The sequence below is a fragment of the Pan troglodytes genome, chromosome 1, assembly GCF_028858775.2.
Source record: "Pan troglodytes isolate AG18354 chromosome 1, NHGRI_mPanTro3-v2.0_pri, whole genome shotgun sequence".
In the NCBI taxonomy this organism is placed as follows: domain Eukaryota; kingdom Metazoa; phylum Chordata; class Mammalia; order Primates; family Hominidae; genus Pan; species Pan troglodytes.
This window is the reverse complement of record NC_072398.2, coordinates 65,946,532-65,966,554: the sequence shown is the minus strand read 5'-3', so window position 1 is coordinate 65,966,554 and position 20,023 is coordinate 65,946,532. Positions and strand designations below refer to the sequence as shown.

Below are 20,023 nucleotides of genomic sequence, written 5' to 3'. Positions count from 1 at the left end.
GCTCACACTGGTAATCCCAGTACTTTAAGAAGCCATGCGAGGAGGATAGCTTGAGGCCAGGAATTTGAGACCAGCCTAGGCAACATAGCGAGATCTCACCTCGTCTCTTCAAATTATTTTAAAAATTAGCTGGGTGTGCTGCTACACGCCTGTAGTCCTAGCTACCCGGGAGACTGAAGCAGGTGCATCACTTGAGTTTGAGGTGATAGTGAGCTGTTATCGTGCCACTGCACTCCACCCTGGGCAACAGAGCGAAACCCTGTCTCAATTTAAAAAACGAAAAAGAACACTTAAAACTGGTCATGACTTTACTGCCTGGAATTCTCTTCATTTGCTAAGTAAGGACAGTCCGATGAGGGGAAAGCTTTCATGCCAAAAGAGAGAAAAACCTTGATTTTTCAAGGAAATCTATGCATACGGAAACCTTCTTTTAATCCAATTTGATAGGGTGATAGGGAGCAGGCTTCATTTTAGGACAGATGCACTTTTGTCACCAGACTCCATTATAAAGTGTCAACACTCTAGCCAGGACTCTTTGTAGCAAGGCATTATATTTTAATTTGCCAGCCTTTAAAGACTGGTGCATTTTGTTTTGGTGGGGGGCTACAGAGGTATTTTTTATCGGTCTCAAATGTCAAGAATAAGTTATGTGCCAACAGATGGATATAAAATGAAAGTAAGCTAGAAGAGAAAGCTTTTTGTGGAACAGCTAGACTTTTAACATTAGTCTGACTTGGGTTAGTATCTTTGCTTTGTTGCCTATAGGCTGTGCAAACTTGGGCAAATTATTTAACATCTGAGAATCACTGATGTAAAATGGTCTTGTGAGACTTTAATCAAGTCAAGTATGCATGAAATGCTGTCTATTGTGCCTGCTTTTGTTTGTTATGGAAACATCTCATTTCTTCCAAAAGAACCTCTTTTTCTTGCTAAGCTTAAAGTGAAGACTTGCTGAAATTATTTCAGCATTTTACTCCTGGCCATTTTCCATAAGAAGGCTCCTAATAGTGTCTAACTCCTGAAAGCAGAAAGTGACCTTCAAAACTGACCCATCTTCCCTGGAATCTCTCTAAGAGCTGAGGGATTAGGGTTCTTAGAGATTTGTATATCTTTGATGGCACTAAAATGACATAGAGTTTACATGTATACACCTGGAAAAGGTATTAAATGTTATCAGATGGCCCTCAAAGGTCTAGAACATGGTAGCTGTGCATTGAAGAAACATTCTGCAAAAACCATTGTCTCAGAAAGAAACATCCAGCTCTATATTAATTGTATGCTCAGACCCATCCCTGCTGGGTTAGGTCAGCATTTGTACTTGGTTTGCATATTTTATACCATTGTGTGACATCAACAATCTGCAAGTCACATCTGCCGGGCTGCCTGTGCAGAATGGCAGCTGCTGGGCCTAGAGTCTAGTGCAGGTACTTGTGAAGGGATCATTCTTACTGAATATGTCTGTTCTCTTCTATGTACTTTCTGACCCTCCAGGGCAGCTGGATACAGTGGACCTGAATAAGCTAAATGAGATTGAAGGCACCCTAAACAAAGCCAAAGATGAAATGAAGGTCAGCGATCTTGATAGGAAAGTGTCTGACCTGGAGAATGAAGCCAAGAAGCAGGAGGCTGCCATCATGGACTATAACCGAGATATCGAGGAGATCATGAAGGACATTCGCAATCTGGAGGACATCAGGAAGACCTTACCATCTGGCTGCTTCAACACCCCGTCCATTGAAAAGCCCTAGTGTCTTTAGGGCTGGAAGGCAGCATCCCTCTGACAGGGGGGCAGTTGTGAGGCCGCAGAGTGCCTTGACACAAAGATTACATTTTTCAGACCCCCACTCCTCTGCTGCTGTCCATCACTGTCCTTTTGAACCAGGAAAAGTCACAAAGTTTAAAGAGAAGCAAATTAAACATCCTGAATCGGGAACAAAGGGTTTTATCTAATAAAGTGTCTCTTCCACTCACGTTGCTACCTTACCCACACTTTCCCTTCTGATTTGCGTGAGGACGTGGCATCCTACGTTACTGTACAGTGGCATAAGCACATCGTGTGAGCCCATGTATGCTGGGGTAGAGCAAGTAGCCCTCCCCTGTCTCATCGATACCAGCAGAACCTCCTCAGTCTCAGTACTCTTGTTTCTATGAAGGAAAAGTTTGGCTACTAACAGTAGCATTGTGATGGCCAGTATATCCAGTCCATGGATAAAGAAAATGCATCTGCATCTCCTGCCCCTCTTCCTTCTAAGCAAAAGGAAATAAACATCCTGTGCCAAAGGTATTGGTCATTTAGAATGTCGGTAGCCATCCATCAGTGCTTTTAGCTATTATGAGTGTAGGACACTGAGCCATCTGTGGGTCAGGATGCAATTATGTATAAAAGTCTCCAGGTGAACATGGCTGAAGAAGATTTTTCTAGTATATTAATTGACTAGGAAGATGAACTTTTTTTCAGATCTTTGGGCAGCTGATAATTTAAATCTGGATGGGCAGCTTGCACTCACCAATAGACCAAAAGACATCTTTTGATATTCTTATAAATGGAACTTACACAGAAGAAATAGGGATATGATAACCACTAAAGTTTTGTTTTCAAAATCAGACTAATTCTTACAGCTTTTTTATTAGTTAGTCTTGGAACTAGTCTTAAGTATCTGGCAGAGAACAGTTAATCCCTAAGGTCTTGACAAAACAGAAGGAAAACAAGCCTCCTCCTCCTAGTCTTTTCTAGCAAAGGGATAAAACTTAGATGGCAGCTTGTACTGTCAGAATCCCGTGTATCCATTTGTTCTTCTCTTGGAGAGATGAGACATTTGACCCTTAGCTCCAGTTTTCTTCTGATGTTTCCATCTTCCAGAATCCCTCAAAAAACATTGTTTGCCAAATCCTGGTGGCAAATACTTGCACTCAGTATTTCACACAGCTGCCAACGCTATCGAGTTCCTGCACTTTGTGATTTAAATCCACTCCAAACCTTCCCTCTAAGTGTAGAGGGAAGACCCTTACGTGGAGTTTCCTAGTGGGCTTCTCAACTTTTGATCCTCAGCTCTGTGGTTTTAAGACCACAGTGTGACAGTTCCCTGCCACACACCCCCTTCCTCCTACCAACCCACCTTTGAGATTCATATATAGCCTTTAACACTATGCAACTTTGTACTTTGCGTAGCAGGGGTGGGGTGGGGGGAAAGAAACTATTATCTGACACACTGGTGCTATTAATTATTTCAAATTTATATTTTTGTGTGAATGTTTTGTGTTTTGTTTATCATGATTATAGAATAAGGAATTTATGTAAATATACTTAGTCCTATTTCTAGAATGACACTCTCTGTTCACTTTGCTCAATTTTTCCTCTTCACTGGCACAATGTATCTGAATACCTCCTTCCCCCCTTCTAGAATTCTTTGGATTGTACTCCAAAGGGTTGTGCCTTGTGTTTGCAGCATCTCCATTCTCTAAAATTAATATAATTGCTTTCCTCCACACCCAGCCACTGTAAAGAGGTAACTTGGGTCCTCTTCCATTGCAGTCCTGATGATCCTAACCTGCAGCACGGTGGTTTTACAATGTTCCAGAGCTGGAACGCCAGGTTGACAAGCTATGGTAGGATTAGGAAAGTTTGCTGAAGAGGATCTTTGACGCCACAGTGGGACTAGCCAGGAATGAGGGAGAAATGCCCTTTCTGGCAATTGTTGGAGCTGGATAGGTAAGTTTTATAAGGGAGTACATTTTGACTGAGCACTTAGGGCATCAGGAACAGTGCTACTTACTGATGGGTAGACTGGGAGAGGTGGTGTAACTTAGTTCTTGATGATCCCACTTCCTGTTTCCATCTGCTTGGGATATACCAGAGTTTACCACAAGTGTTTTGACCTGATATACTCCTGAGCTTTCACTCTGCTGCTTCTCCCAGGCCTCTTCTACTATGGCAGGAGATGTGGCGTGCTGTTGCAAAGTTTTCACGTCATCGTTTCCTGGCTAGTTCATTTCATTAAGTGGCTACATCCTAACATATGCATTTGGTCAAGGTTGCAGAAGAGGACTGAAGATTGACTGCCAAGCTAGTTTGGGTGAAGTTCACTCCAGCAAGTCTCAGGCCACAATGGGGTGGTTTGGTTTGGTTTCCTTTTAACTTTCTTTTTGTTATTTGCTTTTCTCCTCCACCTGTGTGGTATATTTTTTAAGCAGAATTTTATTTTTTAAAATAAAAGGTTCTTTACAAGATGATACCTTAATTACACTCCCACAACACAGCCATTTTATTGTCTAGCTCCAGTTATCTGTATTTTATGTAATGTAATTGACAGGATGGCTGCTGCAGAATGCTGGTTGACACAGGGATTATTATACTGCTATTTTTCCCTGAATTTTTTTCCTTTGAATTCCAACTGTGGACCTTTTATATGTGCCTTCACTTTAGCTGTTTGCCTTAATCTCTACAGCCTTGCTCTCCAGGGTGGTTAATAAAATGCAACACTTGGCATTTTTATGTTTTAAGAAAAACAGTATTTTATTTATAATAAAATCTGAATATTTGTAACCCTTTATATTTGGTGTGGCCTGAGTGTGGTACTGGGGACATAAGATGTTTTAAAAGGTATAATGAATGAAAAGCCATACATAATACCTTCTTTGGGTGACTTATTTTCTTGAGAACAATTCAGTATACATTTTATATATACATATATATATATATGTATGTATATATGCCTCTCTCAAATTGGGATACTGCAGTGTAGTCTGGAAGTTGGTGAACTTTTTCTATAAAGAGCTAGATAGTAAATGTTTTAGGCTTTGCAGGCCATGCGCCTATGGGCTGTAGTTTACTGGAACCCCAGTGTAGCCTCAATACTCAGTAACAACTGACAGCCAGGCACAGTGGCTCACGCCTGTAATCCCAACACTTTAGGAGGCCGAGGTGGACTGATCCCTTAAGGTTAGGAGCTCGAGACCAGCCTGACCAACATGGTAAAACCCAGTCTCTACTAAAAATACAAAAATAACTGAGCATGGTGGTGCGTACCTGTAATCCTAGCTACTCAGGAGGCTGAGGCAGGAGAATAGCTTGAACCCAGGAGGTGGAGTGCAGTGAGCTGAGATCATGCCACTGCACTCCAGCTGAGGCAACAAAGCAAGACTCTGTCTCAAAAAAAAAAAAAAACTAAGATTTGTTGGACATCCTAAATTAGCAGATGTATGTTAAAAGTTGTCTTTCTGTCTCTCAATACACATGTGTCTAGCTTAAGGTAGTTTCTTTAGATGATAAGCTCTTAAACCTATGATTTAATAGAAAGTAAGTAATGTGCTGCACTAACAGGCTAGAATCGGGTAATTTTACTAGAATTTACCTCACTCTTTCTGGAGGGAGGACCCATCTGAAGTGACCTGAGACCAGGTGAGGCCTTTGGGAGCCACAGAGACAGCAGGGAGGCTTTGGGCCTGCAAAGGCCTTCCCTTTACTCTTTGATGCCCTGTTTATTGCCCTGGGCCTCTGTGGATTCCATGCCACCTTCTCAATCTTAGGAATTGTTATAACTATGATACCTGTAAAGAAGAACCTGAACTACTCTCATTAGACTTCCTCGGAGAAAGCTTTAGAGGGCACTAATTACTAGTACTATTACAGCTTTCTTACATGCCCTGTTTTTAACCTTTATTGAGGACCATTTCCCCTCATTTGTAGGACTAATTCAGATGCAGCTATGTCTCCTTTATCATTACTGTCAGAGTGATAAGTGAGATTTTAAAATTTTGCTCCTATTCCATCAGTCATTTTCAGGACAGCAGTTTCTCAAAAGTTGCTACTAGCATAATCTGATTCAGAATATCCCCAGAGGTTTACTCCATAAATAAACATCCTAGCCCCTTAATACACCTGAACTCATCAGCTCCGCTTCCATTAAGCTCAAAATGGAATGCCTGAAGAAGACCCCAGGCACCCAGGAAGGTGAGGAGGTGGGAAAGCAGGTGGATACATTCATAAGGGAAGGAAGGACAGGCCCGAGGAAAGATTAGATCTCTCCAGGCACATAGATTATGAAAACAGAAACAAGAGAATTCTAAATGGCAGATAATCTTGTCCACACTAAGCAGGTTTAAATGAATAATCATAGGTAGAGTAAAAAATACGAAGCTTTTTAGGAAGTTATCTGTCCAAGGCTCCACTAGGGAGCTATGATCAACTATATAGTGCCTTGTATTTGTATTGAGTCTCCTAGAATGACTGTATTTGTTCTACATTAGTGAATGAATTCTAAATAATAGAAGTCAAATGCATACTTAAGAGAATTATTTTTCTTTAAATCCAATGAAAAGCCAAAAGCCCCGACTAGGAATTCAAACATTAGAAACATCAACATTTCAAAACTTATGACACCTCCATGTCCTTGCCTTAACTCCTCTCTCTGCCTTGAATGTCCTTTCTTTCCTCTGCCCAGTATAGTAAAGCCTAAGGTCAAGGTATCACCTGTGTTGGGATTGGCCAGTCCTTCTTGTGTCCACCACTTCTCCCACCTTTGCTCTGTCTTCTAGAATGGCCCTTGGACACATCTTTATAGTTAGGTGCCACTAATCTTTCCCTCCCACTTTGCTCCCACCCCCAAAGATCAGGGTCTGTGTTATTCATGTTATCCTTGGGGCTAGGAGACATACACTAGGCACTCAGGTTGTATGATAGTGAAAAGGTAGCCTTTCTCCACCTATGCTCCCATACCTGTTACTTTTTTCCTACTGTGCACAGACAGGGAGTCTTGTGGCAGTTTGTTCACGCACTGTCTCAACTCCTAACAGCGTTCTGCTCTCTCAACATTCCCACCTAAGTGTGGATTGGCCTCTTGTTTGCAGGAAGATAATCAAAGCCACAGTCTTGCATTATATGGCACAGCACACACCACATACACTGCCATGTGGTCAGCAACTGGCTAGTGCAATCTGGTCTGCAAGGCCCATTGCCCTGGCTCCCAGCCTCAGACCCACCATTCCCAATGCAGGTTTTCTATACAGTTCCTCCTGCAGCCCAGCATTAATTTCCTTTTTCTCTAATTCCTGGAAATCATCCCAGTAAATTTCAATCAACCAATTAATTTGGTGTTTTATCCTGTTTGCATGTGCACTTTAGCAAGCCTTGTAATTAATACTGGCCATGAAGTTACTATTTATGATTAACTCAGTATAGTTTGCTTATTTCTATAAAAAGTCAAGCATCAGGCCCTTGATCAAGAATGTGACCTTCTATTACACTATTGTCCCCATGAGTAAGTCCAACTCAATTTAAGTGATCCTCCATGAAACGTGCCTGGTTTGAAGACAACCCTTCCATCTTCCCATCATTCTTTTCACCTTGGCTACTAACAAAAAAAATCACTTGAACTTCAGACCGATGCTTTTCAGGCCCATCCCATGGTATCTGCCCTAATACAGAGATCCTTTGTCATCTAGTAACTAAATGCAGCCATCAAATTTTGTCCATGTTACTTTTGTTAATGTTAAGAATTTCTAATCCAATTCCTTTCTGAATATTCAGTGCCTTCTAGGACATTCTGTCCTAATTTTCCTTACACTTCTCTGTTGATCCCCGCCACTTTTTCCATGGACATTTCTTTCCTCCTGACCATGGTCTCTGTGTTGGGGTTACTGCAGAGTAAGCACAAATCAGCCATGAGCAGAAATGTCTGGGAGATGTGCTGTCCTAGTGTGGATTATAAATTCCTGGGTTGCTGAGCTAGCGTCCAGAATAAAGGCTCAGGAGGCACAGCTGTTATTTCAATGATTATATGTCCGGCGTGGTCAGAGAGGTTTGTGTTACAACTTGCTGATCCTTCGTGGCTCAGACAGTCTGCTCTCGGAGCTGTCTCACTTGGGCTGATACAGGAGATCATACCTGGCCGGAGAGAGTTTTGCCTCATTGATTTCAGATAGGCTGCCCTCTAAGTTTCTGAAGGACTTAGGAAGGACTGGCATTATCAAGATAGCTTGTATGTTTTAAGGCACTTTCGTGATTATTTTCTTTCATTTCTCCCTCATTTGAAGAGAGTCTTCATTTGGCCAAGGGGGAAATTCAAAGCATGGTTTGCTATTCCACCACCTTTACCACTGTTGTAGCACATTGCCTTATTCTCTCTCATGATTTGGATCAATTTTCCTTTTATGAAGGAAATATACTTGTATTTTATTATAAGCTGCCTCAAATCTCTTTTTTGGAGAGAGTGAGGCAGGATTTAAATATATCAGCAACTTACCCAATATTAAGGAACCACTTAGTGGCAAAATTATTACGTGGAACCTGGTTGTCCTCAAGCAGCCTGGGCCACACGCACCATACCGCTCATGCTCCTCTCCTGCTCACACACCACACATTTCACACCCCTGTCCTCCTCACACACCACACAGCCCACACCCCTCTCCTGCTCACACACCACACAGCCCACACCCCTCTCCTGCTCACACACCACACAGCCCACACCCCTCTCCTGCTCACACACCACACAGCCCACACCCCTCTCCTGCTTACACACCACACAGCTCACACCCCTCTCCTCCTCACACACCACACAGGCCACACCCCTCTTCCTCCTCACACACCACACAGCTCACACCCCTCTCCTCCTCACACACCACACAACCCACACCCCTCTCCTCCTCACACACCACACAGGCCACACCTCTCTTCCTCCTCACACACCACACAGCCCACACCCCTCTCCTGCTCACACACCACACAGCCCACACCCCTCTCCTCCTCACACACCACACAGCTCACACCCCTCTTCCTCCTCACACACCACACAGCTCACACCCCTCTCCTCCTCACACACCACACAGCCCACACCCCTCTCCTGCTCACACACCACACAGCCCACACCCCTCTCCTGCTCACACACCACACAGCCCACACCCCTCTCCTGCTCACACACCACACAGCCCACACCCCTCTTCCTCCTCACACACCACACAGCCCACACCCCTCTCCTGCTCACACACCACACAGCCCACACCCCTCTCCTGCTCACACACCACACAGCCCACACCCCTCTTCCTCCTCACACACCACACAGCCCACACCCCTCTTCCTCCTCACACACCACACAGCTCACACCCCTCTCCCGCTGCCCTTGTTTCTCCCTCTCTTTCCCTTTCCCTACTTAGGCTCAAGGATAAGGCACATAAGGCTAGTTCACCTAGATAATTTTGCTTAATAAGGGAATTCACCTAGATTTTAACCCTCTTTGGAATATTTTTACACCATTTTCATTTCCCTATTCTTTTTGCTTTTTAATAACTTTACTCAGTTTTTGTAATTTTCTTCTTTCAAATAAGTCCCATTGTCACAGCATTTTATAAATGATGAGATTGTTTGTATTTTTATGAAAGACTGTTTTTCTCTTTTCTACTTTTTAAACCCTTTTATTTTGAAATAATTTTAGATTTGCAGAAGATTTACAAAGGTAGTACAGAGAGTTCCCATATACCCTTCACCCAGCCTCCCCCAATATTAGCATGTGACATAACTATGGTACATTTATTAAAACTAAGAAATTAACATTGGTACAGTACTCTTAAAGTACAGTCTTTTGCCTACTTTTAAACATCTTTTCTAAGGCTCCATTTTTAAAGTAATACTGGGTTTTAAAACAGAAAATCAGAATATTTGACATTAATACCCAAGTTATGGGGCAACAGGAATTTGAAGTCCAAAATAATTGATTTTACTTTTATATTATGCTGAAGACTTCCCAATGTATAATATATTCATAGTTAATTGCAGATAATGACATTAAGCAACTTAATAAAATACCCTTAAAGTTTTAGAAAGAGATATTAAAATATCCATCTGAATAAACATGGCATTCACAGTATGTCACAAATTTAAGTATTTATTAGATACAGGAAATTTACTTAGAAGGATTTGTTTTTAAATTTTTTGTATTAAGACATAATTTCAGTCTTATGAAAAAATTGCAAGAGTAGTACAAAAAAATCCCATTTTTTTTTTACCCAGATTCCCTCAGTGTTTTCATGTCTTTTGTAGGGACATGGATGAAGCTGGAAACCATCATTCTCAGCAAACTATCACAAGGACAAAAAACCAAACACCGCATGTTCTCACTCATAGGTGGGAACTGAACAATGAGAACACATGGACACAGGAAGGGAAACATCACACACCGGGGCCTGTTGTGGGGTGAGAGGAGCGGGGAGGGATAGCATTAGGAGATATACCTAATGTGGGTGACGGGTTAATAGGTGCAGCACACCAACATGGCACATGTATACATATGTAACAAACCTGCACGTTGTGCACATGTACCCTAGAACTTAAAGTATGATAAAATATATATATATATGTATATACAAAATTTTACTACTATTGCTTTATCCTTTCTCTCTCTGGCTCCCACAAATGAGAGGGAGAGAAAACTGTTTTAAGTTGCAGAGGTGATGCCCCTTTACCCATCATAATTCAATGTGTATTCCCTAAAGACAGAGAACTTTCTTATATAATTATAGTATGATTGTTAAAATCAAGAAATTAACATTGATACAATATTTTTAATCTACAGCCATTATTCAGATTTTACTATATGTGGTAAACAGAATAATGCCCCCCACAAAGATGTTCACTTCTCACTTCCTAGAATTTGTGAGTGCATTAGGTTACTGATGTAATTAAATTGTAAATCAGCTGACCTTAAAATAAAGAGATTATTTGGACTATCTGGGTGGGCCCAATGTAATCAAAAGGCTCTTCTAATAAGAAGAGGAAGACAGAAGCTGAGCGTGGTGGCTCACTCCTATAATCCCAGCACTTCGAGAGGCTGAGGTGGGTGGATCACCTGAGGTTAGGAGTTTGAGACCAGCCTGGCCAACATGGGGAAACCCCATCTCTACTAAAGATACAAAAATTATCCAGGCGTAGTGGTGTGTGCCTGTAGCCCCGGCTACTTGGAAGTCTGAGACAGGAGAATTGCTTGAACCCGGGAGGCTGAGGGCAGTGAGCCGAGATCATGCCACTGCACGCCAGCCTGCACGACAGGGCAAGACTCCATCTCAAAAGAAAAAAAAAAGAAGAGGAAGACAGAAAAGGACATCAGAGTGATACAATGTAAGAAGGACTCTGCACCATTGCTGGTTTGAAGGAGGAGGAAGGGGGCACGAGCCAAGGAATGTGGGGCAGCCTCTAAGAGCTGGGAAGGGCAAGGGAATGGGTCTTCCCCAGAGCCTCCAGATAGAATGCAGCTCTGCTGACACCACGATTTTAGCGCAGAGATCCCCATCTGACTTTTAACCCTTAGAACTATAAAATAATAAATGTGTGTTCTTTTTTTTTTTTCGAGACGGAGTTTCACTCTTGTTGCCCAGGCTGGAGTGCAATGGTGTGATCTCAGCTCACGGCAACCTCTGCCTCTCAAGTTCAAGCGATTCTCCTGCCTCAGCCTCCCAAGTAGCTGGGATTACAGGTGCATACCACCATGCCTGGCTAGTTTTTGTATTTTTAGTACAGACGGGGTTTTGCCATGTTGGCCAGGCTGGTCTCGAACTCCTGACCTCGGGTGATCCACCTGCCTCAGCCTCCCAAAGTGCTGGGATTACAGGCATGAGCTACCACATCTGGCCCTTTGTGTTCTTTTAAGCCACTAAGTTTTAGGTAATTTGTTATGACTGCCGTAGAAAACTAATATACCATTTGCCTTGATAATATCTTTTATAGCAAAAGAAGATCCAAGATCATGTGTTGTGTTCAGCTGTCTTGTCTCCTTTGTTTCTTTTAGCTCCTGATCTTTCTTTGCATTTCATGACATTGACATTTTTTTAGAATAAGGGTAGTTATTTTGAAGAATGAGCCTCGATTTGCTTTGTCTGATGTTTTCTCTTGATTAGATTCAGATTATAAGCTTTTGGCAGGGAGATCACAGAAGTGATGCTGAATTCTTTTTAATAATACATTGACTGAATCAGGAGGCACATAAGTCATTACTGACAATGTTAACTTTGAGATTTGATTAGGGTCATGTCTTCCAGGTCTCCATTGTAAAGTTACTCTGTTACCTTTTGTAATAAATGTGTATTTTGTGAGAAGATATTCTGAGACTATATAAATATCCTGTTACTCCCCACATTTTTGTCCACCAGTTTTTGTATCCAGTGATGATGGCTACTAAATGGAGATTTTCTAATACATTTTTGTTGTTTTGTTTTGTTTTGTTTCCGGGATAGAGCCTCTGTCGCCCAGGCTGGAGTGCAGTGGCATGATCTCGGCTCACTGCAACCTCCGCCTCCTGGTTTCAAGCATTTCTCTGCTTCCGCCTCCCGAGTAGCTGGGATTACAGGCGCCCACCCCCACGCCTGGCTAATTTTTGTATCTTCAGTAGAGACGGGGTTTCGCCATCTTGGCCAGGCTGGTCTTGAACTCCTGACCTGGTGATCCACCCGCCTCGGCCCCCTAAAGTGCTGGGATTACAAGTGTGAGCCACAACGCCCAGCCTATATGGCATGTATTAATTGGCATTATGCTGGAGGTAAAGCTTTTGCTTCTCCCTTATTTATTTACTTACATATTTATATTATTTTAGATTCATGGGGTCTTATTTTATTTAATGGGGTACAACATATTGTTCTTGATTTTTATTTTGATTCCTAATTGTCCCGTATTTGACCAGTGGGAGCACGTTTTATTTTGTTTTTAATTGACACATAATAATTGTACATTATTTGTGGGGTAGAGAGGGAAGTTTCGATACATGTGTACAATGTATGATGATCAAATCATGGTGTTCAGCATATTCATCACCTCAAACATTCATCATTTCTTTGTGGTGAGAACATTCAGCCCCCTCTTTTCTAGTTATTTAGATATTTAGAAATATACACTATAATATAATTTACTAGAGTCACCCTATTGTGCTATAGAACACCAGAACTTACTCTCATCTAACTGTAATTTTGTACTCTTAACCAATCTCTCCCCATCTGCCCCTCTTCTCTCCTCTCCCCAGATTCCGGTAACCACAATTCTACTCTATACTTCTGTGAGATTATCTTTTTTAGATTCCACAAATGAGTGAGATCATACTGTATTTGTCTTTCTTTACCTGGCTTATTTCACTTAACACAGTGTCCTCCAGCTTCATCCATGTTGCCAAAAACGACAAGATTTCATTAGTTTTATGACTGAGTAGTATTCCATTGTGTATATACTGTATACCACATTTTATTTATCATTTCATTCATTGCTGGATACTTTGGTTAATTCCATATCTTGGCTATTGTGAATAGTACTGCAATAAACATGGAAGTACAGATTTGTCTTTGACATACTGATTTTATTTCCTTAAAGTATAGCCCCAGGAGTGAGATTGCTGGATTATGTGGTAGTTCTATTTTCAGCTTTTGAGGAATCTCCATGCTGTTTTCCATAATGGCTATACCAATTTACATTCCCACCAGCAGTATGTAAGGATTCCTTTTTCTCCACATCCACAACATCATTTGTTATGTTTTTGCCCTTTTGATAATTGCCATTCTAATTGGGGTGAAGTGATATCTCACTGTGGTTTTGGCTTGCATTTCCTTGATGATTAGTGATTAGTACATGTTTTATGTACTTGTTGGTCATTTGTATGTCTTCTTTTGAGAAATGTCTACTCAAGTCCTTTGCCATTATAAATTGGATTACAGTTGATCCTTGAGCAATATGGGTTTGCACTGGAAACATTGGAAAATACTTTGGAAGTATGTGGCAGTTTGAAAAATCTCACAGATTAACTGCATAGTCTAGAAATATTTTTAAAATAAGGAAAAGTTAAGTATCTCATGAATGCATAAGATATATGTAGATACTAATCTATTTTATCATTTACTATCATAAGATATACACAAATCTGTTATAAAAAGTTAAGGCTAGGTGCGGTGGCTTACACCTGTAATCCCAGCACTTTGGGAGGCCGAGGAGGGCAGATCACCTGAGGTCAGGAGTTCAAGACCAGCCTGGCCAAAATGATAAAACCCCGTCTCTACTAAAAATACAAACAAAATTAGCTGGGCGTGGTGGTGCACGCCTGTAATCCCAGCTGCTCTGGAGGCTGAGGCAGGAGAATCGCTTGAACCCAGGAGGCAAGGGTTGCAGTGAGCCAAGATCATACCACTGCACTCCAGCCTGGACAACAAGAGCAAAAACTCCGTCTCAAAGAAAAAGAAAAAAAAGTTGGCCGGGCGTGGTGGCTCATGCCTCTAATCCCAGCACTTTGGGAGGCCAAGGCAGGTGGATCACGAGGTCAGGAGTTCAAGACCAGCCTGGCCAAGATGGTGAAACACTGTTTCTACTAAAAATACAAAAATTAACCGGGTGCAGTGGCAGGCACCTGTAATCCCAGCTACTCGGGAGGCTGAGGGAGGAGAATTGCTTGAACCCAGAGGTTGCAAGTTGCAGTGAGCAGAGATTGCGCCACTGCACTCTAGCCTAGGCGACAGAGTGAGACTCCATCTCAAACAAAAACAAAAACAAGTTAAAATTTATTACAATTTACACGCACAAACACAGGCTGTATGTGGTGCCATTTACAGTCAAGAGAAGCAAAAACAAACATAAAGATGCAGTATTAAATCATAACTGCATAAAATTTACCCCAGTACATACTGTACTACTGTAATAATTTTATTGCCACCTCCTGTTGCTCTTGCTGTGAGCACAAGTGTTGTGAGTGTCTGCTTAAAACACCCTATGACACTAATCATCTCCACATGAACTGTTCATCTCTTCAGTAAATTGTGTATCACAGAAAAAAGTGATCTCTTGCACTTCCCACATCTTTGTCATCATGTTTAGTGTAATACCATAAACCTTAAATAATGCCATCGGACCCATATGAACTGCCACTAATGATACTGGAAGTGCTCCCAAGAAGCAAAGAAAAGTCATGATGTTACAAGAGAAAGTTGAATTGCTTGACATGTACTGTAGATCGAAGTCTGCAGCTGTAGTTGCTACCATTTCAGACAGATGATTCATCTTATAAACAGATTATGTAAATTTATGGTATTCATAAATACAGTACAGTATTATAAATGTGCTTTTTCTTCCTTAGGATTTTCTTAATAATGTTTTATTTTCTCTAGTGTAATCATAGAGGATATGTAACATACAAAATGTGTTAATTCACTGTTTATGTTATCATTCAGGATTTCAGTCAATAGTAGGCTATTAGTAGTTAAGTTTGGAGGGAGTCAAAAGTTAAATGCAAATTTTTGGCTGCATGGGGGTCAGCACCCCCAACTCCTGCATTGTTTAAGGGTCAGCCATATTTGCTTTTTTGGTATTGAGTTGTTTGAGTTCCTTGTAATTTCCGGATATTAACCCCTTGTCAGATGCATATTTTTCAAAGTTTTCCTCCCATTCTGTAGGTTGTCTCTTCACTCTTGCTAATTATTTCCTTTTGCTGGGAGTATCTTTTTTTTTTGAGACAGAGTCTCGCTCTGTCGCCCAGGCTGGAGTGCAGTGGCGCGATCTCAGCTCACTGCAAGCTCCGCCTGCTGGGAGTATCTTTAGACTGGCTCCTGTGATCCTCTGATACATCCCCGTCATTCTTTGAGTGTTGTTTTACTTTCGGTATATCAAGACATTTCAGGCTAATCTTGTACCTTCCTTGCCTTAGTCCTGGAATCAGCTATTTCGACAAGAAGCAAACATAGGTTTCTTTAATTCTCAAAATGCCATTGACCAAGAGCAACAAAAATAACAATAAATAGGTTGCTCAAATGGATGTAAAACTCTCAAAAGTGATGCTGAAATGTTAAGCAAATAGCTCATTAGACTAATTGGCTTTAGGGGACATGGCCTTTTCTCTCCCTATAGATGATTGCTTTTTAAAAATGCATTATCAACAAATACTTTTGGAACACCTATGGCTCTTGTAGCCTACCCTACTGGTACCTATGGGTTTTACACTGTGACAAAGACAATTTTTTTCTATTTCATGAAACAAGACAAGAAGGCAGCAAAAAATAAAACATGAAAAACAGTAGAGTAGTCACCCCCTTATCCACAAGGGATATGTTCCAAGACCCACAGTGGATGCCTGAAACCACAGATAGTACTAAACCCTATTATATACTATATTTGCAATCTGCTGAGATGGCTACTTCGTGACAAAGGGGCAGGGTAGCATATACGATGTGGGTATACTATACGAGGGGATGATGCATGTACTGGGTGGGACGAAGCAGGATGGCACGAGATTTTATCACGCTACTCAGAACAACACACAACTTAAAATGAATTATTTACTTCTGGAATTTTCCATGTAATATTTTTGTAGCATGATTGTCTGCAAGTTAACTGAAACCACAGAAAGCAAGCCCATGGATAAGTGGAGACTACTGTATACACAAAGATAGAGGAAAATGTATTTTCATAAAATAGAAATACATGAGCATGTTAATTTAAAAATGCACAGGGAAATATATCTATATTTATGTCTAATCAATGTATATATAATGAATGTTCAAGACTGTTCATTATGGGAAGTCTTTGAAGGGCAAATTGTATTTGTATGAAAGGGTATATTTTTAGCTGTGTTGGAGAGAATATAATCTAGAAAATGAGCTTGGGGACATTGATCCAGATATGAAAATGCATGGACAGAGATTCAGTGATATGCCACTGAGAAGTTGAGTTTTTCTGGTTTTCGTCTCATCCATTCCTCTCTGTGTATTGATGTCCTGGAGACCAAGCCCTGTGGTCTGTATTCCTAGAGAGAACTCATGTTCCCTATGCTCATTGTCCATGTTCTAGTTTTTGGCTGATCATGTTGGCCACTCTTGTAATGTGATGTTGTTCTCATAAAACCAGTGACGGCCAGGCACAGTGGCTCATGCCTATAATCCCAGCACTTTGGGAGGCCAGGGCAGGTGGATCACCTGAGGTCAGGAGTTTGAGACCAGCCTGGCCAACATGGTGAAACCCCATCTCTACTAAAAATACAAAAAATTGGCCAGGCGTGGTGGCGGGTGCCTGTAGTCCCAGCTACTCGGGAGGTTGAGGCAGAAGAATCACTTGAGCCTGGGAGGCGGAGGTTGCAGTGAGCAGAGATTGTGCCACTGCACTCCAGCCTGGGCGATAGAGTGAGACTCGGTCTCAAAAAACAAACAACCAAACAAAAAACCACACACACACACAAACCAATGACAACATAGCAAGTTTTTGGTTATTTCAAGCTCTCGTTGCTTATTTGAGGCTTTAAAGTGCCTAGTCATTAATCAGGGCCCAGAGTATAAAGATCTTACCATGTTGACATCAAAAGCATACCAATGGTAGTCTACTGGTGTCTTATTAAATTCTAAGGAAGGTCTGTCAAAAACTATTGAGGGCTTTATTATGCTCTTGCACTGAGCTTTATGAGGGTTGAATATGTAATAAGACCAAGTTTGTATTTGCACAGGATTGTGGACTGCAGAACATCTCCAAGAGTGGTGGTTCTCAAAGTGAAGCTCTGGGCCCAGCAACATCTGTCTTGCCCGGGAACCTCTTAGAAATGCATTGTCAAACCCCACCCTAGACCGACTGAATCAGACAGTAGGGGTGGAAGGATGGAGAACAGTCTGGGTTTAATAAGCCCCTCACCCAAGTGATTCATCACACCTAATATATCTAGTAACTAGTGTACTGGTTCTTAACAATTTTCCCCCTGGTGTTAGCTTTCACCATTTGTATATCCTATGTGTCTGCATGTTGAACTCAACCAGACATTATCTTTACTTTCAGCTGCCCTTGCTAGGAAACAGTTTGCAACCTCTTTGAATGAGGAAGAGAGAAGTTCAGAATGTGTCTGTGCTCATCACAGAGTTAGAAACAATGAATGTTAACTCTTCTCTGAGTTTCTTAAGAAACTGAGATACTCTAAGCATTGTATAAACATTGACTTGGTTAATTAATCAAGATGTTCCATCTATGGAGGACAAAAGCCTTCTGAAAAACTAGGTGGAGACTGATACGACTGATACGGATTTTTAAAAACTTAACATAAGTATTTTAGTTCCCCATCGGTTTCTCTACTTTTCACAAGATTTTCTAAATGGCAATTTTTTTTTTTTTTTTTTTTTGAGATGGAGTCTCCCTCTGTCACCCAGGTTGGAGTGCAGTGGCCCGATCTCGGCTCACTGCAGCCTCTGCCTCCTGGGTTCCAGTGATTCTCCTGCTTCAGTCTCCCAGGCAGCCCGGATTACAGGCCTAAATGGCAATTTCTCTTCATAGATGTGAACAGGCTGAGAGATGGTGGAATGGACTGGGCTTCCTGGGGTTCATCATTACTCTCTACTGCTAGGACTTGGCACATTTGTTCTGCATGGTTCCATGAACATAAAATAAAAGCGAGCCAAGTCTTTTAATGTGGGAGATGCATTTGAAATCAGACAACCAGTAAATACACCTAAAGACATCAAAACAAGTTCAAGTAAACCTTAGGCCCTACTGAGTGGCAGCCACCGTTCATGGACAATTTAGGTGTGTGATCTCAGGTTAAATCTCTCAATCTTGCCTGTGTTTCCTGTAAATGGGAACAACACTACCTTATAAAGTACTTCACATAAATGGGTAAGTATATGAAACAATATACAAAATTTAGTATAGTCATGGCAAACTAAGTTTTTGTGGGGCCTGAAGCTTGTTCAATTTGGGAGTCCTCTTAAAAAAAAAAAAAAAAGAATATAGGATTTCAAAAGCAAGCACAGGGCTGGGAAGGGGTCCCTGAGCCCTGCTCTCCTCCACAGGAAATCCACCTTTGTGCAGTTACTCTGTTTATTTTAAGCCAGGGGAGAGCAGAGCAATTGCTTCCTTCATGTGGAGGTGTCCATCAGTGGCTCCGTCACTGGGCGTGTGCATGACTGTACTTCCCTCTGCCGCAGACACCTCAGCCACCGTCTAGCCAGGCAAACCTGTTTGGTGTGCTCACTGCATGATGAAGGCGGGTGTGGCTCCCAGGGGGAGTGTCCCGCCTCCAGAACATGGCCAGAGGCTACAGAATCAGACTTTTGCCAAAGGAAGAAAGAGCGCCTGAGGCATGTGTTCACCGGGCAACTATGAATGGCTTGACTGGGTGGAGCCTTCACTATCTTTTTAGTTAAGCCTTTTAGTCTCAAAAATGGAAGAGGCAAAGCTCAATTCTTAAAGATCACTCCTTTTTTTTTTTTTTGAGGCGGAGTCTCGCTCTGTCGCCCAGGCTGAAGTGCAGTGGCACGATCTCGGCTCACTGCAAACTCCGCCTCCCGGGTTCACGCCTTTCTCCTGCCTCAGCCTCCCGAGTAGCTGGGACTACAGGCGCCCGCCACCGCGCCCAGCTCATTTTGTGTGTGTGTGTGTGTGGTTTTTTTTAATTATTATTATACTTTAAGTTTTAGGGTACATGTGCACATTGTGCAGGTTAGTTACATATATATACATGTGCCATGCTGGTGTGCTGCACCCACTAACTCGTAATCTAGCATTAGGTATATCTCCCAATGCTATCCCTCCCCCCTCCCCCCACCCCACAACAGTCCCCAGAGTGTGATGTTCCCCTTTTGTGTGTTTTTAGTAGAGACGGGGTTTCACCGTGTTAGCCAGGATGCTCTCGATCTCCTGACCTCATGATCCGCCCACCTGGGCCTCCCAAAGTGCTGGGATTACAGGCGTGAGCCACGGCGCCTGGCCAAGATCACTTCTTAAAAGAGAATTCCATCTGCCTCCACCCTCATCACATTGCATATCAGAAATGGTAGTTTTGGGGTTGCCCTCAGACCCGAGCCTGCTCCAAACAAACACAAACTGAACAGCAAGAACATAGACCTCGACTTTTCAGCCAGGACTTGGTGCTAGCTTTATTTTTATGAAAACAAAACAAAACAGCAACAACAACCAAAACAATGCTATTTCACTGAGTTGAAAGATCTAAACTTTTTTTTTTTTTTTTTTTTTTTTTTTTTTGAGACTGAGTCTTGCTCTGTCGCTCAGGCGGGAGTGCAGTGGCGCGATCCCAGCCGACTGCAACCTCTG

General features: G+C 41.9%; 1 protein-coding gene across 1 annotated transcript in view; it reads left to right on the top strand.

The window, feature by feature from the left end:
* LAMC1 (laminin subunit gamma 1) overlaps nucleotides 1-4,550 on the top strand; it is a 122,259-nt gene extending 117,709 nt beyond the window's left edge. The window contains exon 28 of the mRNA XM_001162648.7: nucleotides 1,492-4,550. Coding sequence (XP_001162648.2) covers nucleotides 1,492-1,748 — 257 coding nt within the window. The 3' untranslated portion in view covers nucleotides 1,749-4,550. The remainder of the gene's footprint in view (nucleotides 1-1,491) is intronic.
* Nucleotides 4,551-20,023: the final 15,473 nt, after the last annotated feature.